At 48.1% G+C, this 7500-nt stretch overlaps 1 protein-coding gene across 9 annotated transcripts in view; it reads left to right on the plus strand.

The window, feature by feature from the left end:
* Khc-73 (Kinesin heavy chain 73) overlaps positions 1-7500 on the plus strand; it is a 283596-nt gene that overhangs the window by 44446 nt on the left and 231650 nt on the right. For all 9 annotated transcript variants that reach the window (XM_043005522.2, XM_043005523.2, XM_043005526.2 and 6 more), the window contains exon 2: positions 1-38. This exon is cut by the window's left edge and continues 50 nt beyond it. In XM_043005522.2, the coding sequence (XP_042861456.1) occupies positions 1-38 (38 nt within the window). The remainder of the gene's footprint in view (positions 39-7500) is intronic.

Genomic DNA, 7500 nt, shown 5'->3' on the forward strand with positions numbered 1-7500 from the left:
ATCTTGCACCATCCCGCGGCTCTCGACAAACAAGACAGGTGAGTAAGACGGGGTCAGAAGGGCGGGCGGAAGGGAGGGAATGGGTGAGTGAGTGAGTGAGTGAGTGAGTGAGTGAGTGAGTTACACGGGAGAGCCAATCGACGGGGCTCTCTCCGGATTTTCACGGCTTTAGAGGAGTATTAGATTTTGGTTCGATCCACTTTTTGTTCTTGTTTTTTTTTTTCTTTCTTTCTTTCTTTCGCTTCTTTGATTCTGCATTTCTCCGGCCGTTGCAGTCCTCAAACACTTTTGCGTTTTGCCTTTCTTTTTTTGTTTATATATGTGTATATGTATTTTTTTTTTCTTTCTTTCTTTCCTTTTTTTCTTTTATGTTCATCCTTTTGTTTCTCTCATTCATATCTTTCCATCCTATCTTACAATTTCTATATATATTTTTTTTTACCTTTTTTCTATCCTATTCTTCATTCTAAACAACTAGCCTCGGTCTGGCCGTCCTAACCTCCCACCTACGTTTAATACCCACGTACCACCTCTTCCATCACCACCCCCCTTCCCCCCTCCAGCCTGCCACCACCTGCCGCACACCAGCTAAACAGGTGTGACGTCTTGGGCGCTAAGCTGCCACCTGTGACCGCATGACTCCCGCTGCTTGCTTTGTGTGTCCGTATTGTCTCTTTCGTTGTTCGGTTATTCTGTAGGTAAGAATAGGTCTAGAAGTGAATAATTCTTTGATAATGCTTACAGAAATTTAAATAAGAACCCCTCCCCCCCATCAGAAAGGATAGATACCTTCTTGTCCTTAATGAAATGGTGATAATGATGATTATTATGATAATTCTGTGATGTCTTTTCTTCGTCTCATTCCTTGCCTGTGATTGGTCGGCTCTGTTTAGAAAAATCCCTCAACATGTTTATTTTTTGTATGATTTTTATTTTAGTTGTTTTTTTTTCTTTATTCCAGTTTCGCTATCCTGTGTATTTTCCCCCGGTCGTGTCTCTTGTTTCTTCTGTTTTTTCGCCTTTCTCTATTCCTATCTTATCGCATTGCACCCCTCATCCTCTCATGCCCTGTCTGTACATGGTCTTATTTGGTATATTCTCTCTCTCTCTCTCTCTCTCTCTCTCTCTCTCTCTCTCTCTCTCTCTCTCTCTCTCTCTCTCTCTCTCTCCCTCTCTCTCTCTCTCTCTCTCTCTCTCTCTCTCTCTCTCTCTCTCTCTCTCTCTCTCTCTCTCTCTCTCTCTCTCTCTCTCTCTCTCTTCCTTCTCTCTCTCTCTCTCTCTCTCTCTCTCTTTCTTCCCTCTCTCTCTCTCTCTCTCTTCTTCCCCTCTCCCTCTCTTCTTTCTTTCTTCTCTCCTCTCCCCCCCTCTCTCTCTCTCTCTTCTCTCTCTTCTCTCTCTCTCTCTCTCTCTCTCTCTCTCTCTCTCTCTCTCTCTCTCTCTCTCTCTCTCTCTCTCTCTCTCTCTCTCTCTCTTCCTCCTCTCTCTCTCTCTCTCTCTCTTCCTCCTCTCTCTCTCTCTCCTCTCCTCTCTCCCCCTCTCTCTCCCCCTCTCTCTCCCCTCTCTCCTCTCCTCTCTCTCCCCCCCCCTCTCTCTCTCTCTCTCTCTCTCCCCTCTCTCTCTTCCCCCTCTCCCCTCTCTCTCTCTCTCCTCTCCCCCCCCCCCCTCTCTCTCTCTCTCTCTCCTCTCTCTCTCTCGCCTCTCTCTCTCTCTCTCTCTCTCTCTCTCTCTCTCTCTCTCTCTCTCTCTCTCTCTCTCTCTCTCTCTCTCTCTCTCTCTCTCTCTCTCTCTCTCTCTCTCTCTCTCTCTCTCTCTCTCTCTCTCTCTCTCTTACTCTCTTACTCTCTTACTCTCTCCCTATATCCCTCTCCCCTTTTCTCTCCCTTTCCCACTTCTCTTCCTCTCCCTCTTCTATATATCTCCTACTCTTCCTCTTTCTCTTCTTTCACTCTCCCTCTTCTCTTCTTCTCCCTCCCCCTCTTTCCTTTCTTCTCCCTCTTCCCTTCCACTTTCTCCTCTCTCACTCTCCCTCCTCTCCCTCTTCTCTCACTTCCCCCCTTCTCTCCTTCTTACTCTTAGCTTCTCCTTTTCTCCTTCATCTCTCCCTCTCCCTCGTATATCCTCCTTCTCTCCCTATCCCTTTCCCTCTCCACCTACCTCCGCCTCCCCCTCTCCCTCCCCTTTTCTTTTCGTCTTCCTCTACTCTCCCCCTTCTCTTGCTCTTGCTCTCTTTCTCTCCCTTCCCGCTCCCACCCTCTTCCTCTCTGCATGTTGAAGCGGTCATCGTGTTGCGTCATTGCATCACGTCTGTTTACATTCCCTTGTACCTAACTGAAACATGCTTGAACACACACGTCCCGTTTGCTCGAGTTGATTATATTGGCCGTCCGGGCGAGGCGAAAGAAATCATGGCTTCATGGGGAGAGCATGATGGAGCAGGTTGGTCGTCGGCGATGGAAGAAGCTGGCTGCGCTGCGTCTTTGGGAGTTATTTATATTTATTTTTTTCGTTTATTTTGGTCACCTTGAGCAGCTTGTTGTATTGATTGACCCCTGTGCAGGCATGAATCGATTACACCCGCCCCTACCCCCTACCCCCCCGGTTCCCTCCTCCACCTCAGGAGACTAACTTCCCCCCTCCCCCCCACACTCCTCTCCTCTTGACCCCCTCTCCCCATTCCCGTTCCCGACCTCCGCCCTTCCCTCTCCCTCTCCCTCTCTCGGCCTCTATCCCTTCCCTCTCACCCCCGTCCTCTCCTCCCAGCCTCTCCCCTTCCCTCTCACCCTCCCTCCTCCTCCTACTCTTCCTCCTCCTCCTTCTCCCACTCTTCCTCCTCCTCCTCCTCCTTTTCCTCCTCCTTTTCCTCCTCCATTTCCTCCTCCTCCTCCATTTCCTCCTCCTCCTCCTCCTCCTTTTCTCCCCCCCTCCTTTTCCTCCACCACCACCTCCTCCTCTTCCTTTTCCTCCAACACCACCTCCTCCTCCTTTTCCCTGTCCTCCTCCCCCTCCTTTTCCTCCTCCCCCTCCTTTTCTTCCTCCCCCTCCTTTTCCTTCTCCTCCTCCTTTTCCTCCTCCTCCTCCTCCTCCTCCTCCTCCTCTTCTTCTTCTTCCTCCTCCCCCCCTCCCAGTCTTTAAGTCAACACGACGACTGGTAATGGAGACGCACGCTCACGACAGACACGAACGCACGCACGCAAGTCCAGAGCGAGGCACGCGAACGGGAGGGATTCTCGCAGGCCAGAGTTGGAGGTTGAGTTTTGCTTTTTTACGCGCTTTTGGCGCAGAGGAAGGAAAGGTGGAGGGGGCTTGTGTATTCAGAGGATAGATGCGTTAAAGAAATTTAAGTAATGGTGCGTGTGTGCGCATAATCGCATGTATACTAGACATAAGAATGTCATGCTCGCGTATACGGATGCGTATGGTCACACACACATCACATCGCACACACACACACACACACACACACACACACACACACACACACACACACACACACACACACACACACACACACACACACACACACACACACACACACACACACACACACACACACACACACACACACACACACACACACACACACACACACACACACACACAAACAAACATATATTCTTATCCTGTGTACATCTTGTGATCAAAGAGAGGAGAAACGTGAACTTCTGCAGCATTCTATGTGTTTTGATGGCTTGTGATATTCATATACAACTTACCGTCTCTGAGGAGAAATGTGAAGAGGATCGCGGATGTACACGTGTCCTGCCCCCCCCCCCCCCTTTTTTCCCCCTTCCACCTTTCCTCCTCTCTAGCCCCCTTCCCCCCTCACTCCCTTCCCCTCTTTCCCCCCTCACCCTCGCTTGCCTACAATCTCTGCCACTCAGAACCTCTTATCTTTCTGAGGAGAGAGGAGCTGGAGGAAATTAGTGGCCTTCACCGTGGAAAATGCAACAAGACATTTTAATAGAATTAGGATCACTTAGGGGGGACGTGTGTAGGTGGGAGGGGAGGGGGAGGAGGAGAAGGAGAAGGAGGAGACTGAAGCACGAGGATAGGAGGAAATGAAAAGGTTGTGAAGACGAGGAGTCTTGAAGACGAGGGTGAGGATGGGGAGACCGTGAAAAGGGAAGATGAGGTGGTGGTTAGGGGGGGGGGGAGAGAGGAGAGGAAGGGAGGGAAAGGGATAGGGGGAAGGAGGGGAGGAGAGGAGATGAAGAGGAGAGGAGAGGAGAGGAGAGGAGAGGAGAGGAGAGGAGAGGAGAGGAGAGGAGAGGAGAGGAGAGGAGAGGGAGAGGAGAGGAGAGGAGAGGAGAGGAGAGAGAGGAAGGAGAGGAGAGGAGAGGAGAGGAGAGGAGAGGAGAGGAGAGGAGAGGAGAGGAGAGGAGAGGAGAGGAGAGGAGAAAAGTGAGGTGGGAGAGAGAAGAAGAGAGAAGATAATGAATAGAAAAATCTGCCAGGGAGTAAAAATAAAAGAAGTTTTCGGAAGAATAAGAGAAAGTCAAGAGAGAAGAAAGAGCAGAGCTTCAGGGAATGTGAGACACTACCTTCCTGGGGCACTGTACCTCCCCCACCCCCCACCCACCGAGGCTGCCGTTTGGACCGCCTTAGTCATGGTAAACGACAGCGTCATTGGTGATTCATAGTTTGTGACTTGTGTTTTGCGAGCATTTGTTTTTCCCTTCAAATTGGATAAAGGAATTTATGCTGGGTTTCCATATGACCTGAAGTTGTATGAACCGCCTACGTGCATTTGTCCAGGCTAGATATTTGATATATGTACATTATAAAGGTCATTCGTCTATGAATTTTATGAATGCGAATTTTATGAATGATAGAATCATTACTACGCCGATAACAACTTGCGAAAGACGAGCCGGTTGCCAAGATCGCTCCTGTGATGTGTTGGGGGCGCCTGAGGAAGCTCTTGTGTCGACACGCCAGACCTCGGGCACGTGTCTTTACCTTCCCACTCCTCCCTCCTCTCCCCTTCCCCCCCTCCCCCATCCGCCTCCTTCTCACAGTGATGAGGAAGAAGGAGGTAGGGAGGATGTTTCTTTTGTGATTTGTTTATTTGCTTGTTTTTGGTGAAATTGGTTGCATGTTGTAGAGTAATTTCGATTCAGGAGGACTAAAACTTTATCTCATTTTCGGAATTACTGCCGGGGCGGTTTGGTATCGAAGGAAATGAGTTTCTAGAAGGAGAGGAATTCTTGTTTAGAAATCTTACTCGATAAACAGAAAAAAACAACAACAATAACCGATGAAGCGCGGGTTGCGTGTGGCTTGATTTTTAGGGGGGTCGTTTTAATTGGAATTCAAGAAGAGCAATTTCTCTTCTAGATATATTGAATTGACCTGGAATTTTCAGTTAAATGAAAGAAAGTTTATGAGAAATGAGAGGGGATATTGCGTTTTGACTTATGAGGTAGGAGAGAGAGGCTACTTCGTTTCATTTTCCTTTCGTCTCTATTTTTGCTCAAGGCGTTGAGAGCTGGCTGGATCATTTAGCAGATACTATAGTTTAAAGGAGAGAAATAGAGGAAACTGTTGTTGCTCGCTCTCTTCAAAGGTCGGGAATAAATTGGAATCAAGGAGGATTTGCGTTGCAGGTACAGTCCGGCGGCGAAAAAGGTCGCTCGCATGCCCGGGCTCCGGTTTCAGAGATGGGGGCGGGGGGGGGGGGGCAACGGAGAGGGAAAGGAATCGAGCAGGGGGAGAAAGGGACGTTGAGGGTATCTTCTTTTCTTCTACTTCTTCTCCATCCTCTCCTTCTCTTCCTCCTCCCTCAGGTTGCCTCCCGTAACCTGTTTTCTCTACATCTCCGTGCGCCTATTCTCGGCATATCGTGTTTCTTGTCTCTTCCCAATTTCTTATTTTACTGGCTCATTCTCTTCTTTCTTTCTTTTTTTCCTCCGTGGGCTATTTGCGTATCTTCTCGGCTTTCCTTATTTGTATATACCTTATTTACTTATTTGTTATTCATATGTGTTTTTATTTTATTTCATTTCATCTATGTATGTATGTATACATAGAAGTATGTATGTATGTGTGTATGTATTTATGTATTTTTATATTACTGTAGTCTTATTTACTTGTACCCAATTTTTATTAGTCTTACTCTGTACTAACAAGCGCTGCCATTGTTTACAGCCAAGATAGTGCAGACACGTCTCGACTTGTCCCCCGGTTATGAAGAGTGACAGTTCTGCTCGTGTTTGAGGGTGAATAATGAGGTCGCTAATGAGTTGTGAGGAACGGGCGGGCGTTTGTTTTGTGGCTGACCGTGCTTGCTTACCACTGGGGGACATTACTCAAAGGCGTTAATGAGGATTGGCTGTCTGTTTTTTTTGTCTTTTCTTCTACTTGTTCTGTTTCTTATTTTTCTTTTCTTTCTACTTCTTCTATTGATACTGGTTCTTCAGATTCCATTTTTTTTTTCTTTTTTTTTTTGCCTGTTCTTGACTTCTTGCATCTTCTTCGTCTTTCATCTTTCCCCCTCCCGCCTTAACTCTTCTCTTCCTCCTCCTCCCCCCCTCCTCCTCCTCCTCCTCCTCCTCCTCCTCCTCCCTCCTCCTCCTCCTCCTCCTCCTCCCCTCCCTCCTCCTCCTCCCTCCCTCCTCTCCTCCTCCTCCTCCTCCTCCTCCTCCTCCTCCCTCCCTCTCTTCTCCTCCTCCTCCTCCCTCCCTCTCTTCTCCTCCTCCTCCCTCCTCCTCCCTCCTCCTCCTCCTCCTCCTCCTCCTCCTCCTCTCTTCCTCCTCTCCTCCTCTCTCCTCCTCTCTCCTCCCTTCCCCTCTCCTCTCTCTTCCTCTCCTCCTCTCCCTCCTCCTCCTCTCCTCCTCCTCTCTCCTTCTTTTCTCCTCTCTTCTCTGCCTCTCTGTCTATCAGTTTTACTTGCCTCATCATTCTTTCTCTTTCTCGTTTTCTCTCCTGCCCTGTCGGCGCGCTGGTCGTTTCGTCCTCATCCTCTCTTTTTACGTATTATAGAGCGATCGCTGAAGCCGGAGCGAAATAGGGTCGTCTGGCCGGAATACGTCCGTCTCTCTCTCTCTCTTTCTCTCTCTCTCTCTCTCTCTCTCTCTCTCTCTCTCTCTCTCTCTCTCTCTCTCTCTCTCTCTCTCTCTCTCTCTCTCTCTCTCTCTCTCTCTCTCTCTCTCTTTCTCTCTCTATCTCTCTCTGTTTCCCTCTTTCTCTCTTTCTCTGCGATATTAGCCAGAATTTATTCTTCAAGTTCACTCAGAGGAGGTTAATGTAATACCATTTTATGGTACTGTGTTTCTGTGCCTTTTGTATATATGTATGTTTTTTTTTCATTTCTTACCCAGGTTTTATTGTCATTGGCTCTCGTTTTTTTCTTGGTTAAGGAAAGTGCAGGCTTTGTTTCAGTAGCGAGGTTGTGTCCGTTTGTGAATGTTTTTTTTTATGTTGCTACTGTTAGTATTCTTTGTTTGTATGTATGTTTAAGCTGAATAGCACTTGCACGCACAAGTTGAAAAGGTCTTGTTT

The sequence above is a fragment of the Penaeus japonicus genome, unplaced genomic scaffold, assembly GCF_977035675.1.
Source record: "Penaeus japonicus unplaced genomic scaffold, GWHDUDI00000001_assembly GWHDUDI00000008, whole genome shotgun sequence".
In the NCBI taxonomy this organism is placed as follows: Eukaryota; Metazoa; Arthropoda; class Malacostraca; order Decapoda; family Penaeidae; genus Penaeus; species Penaeus japonicus.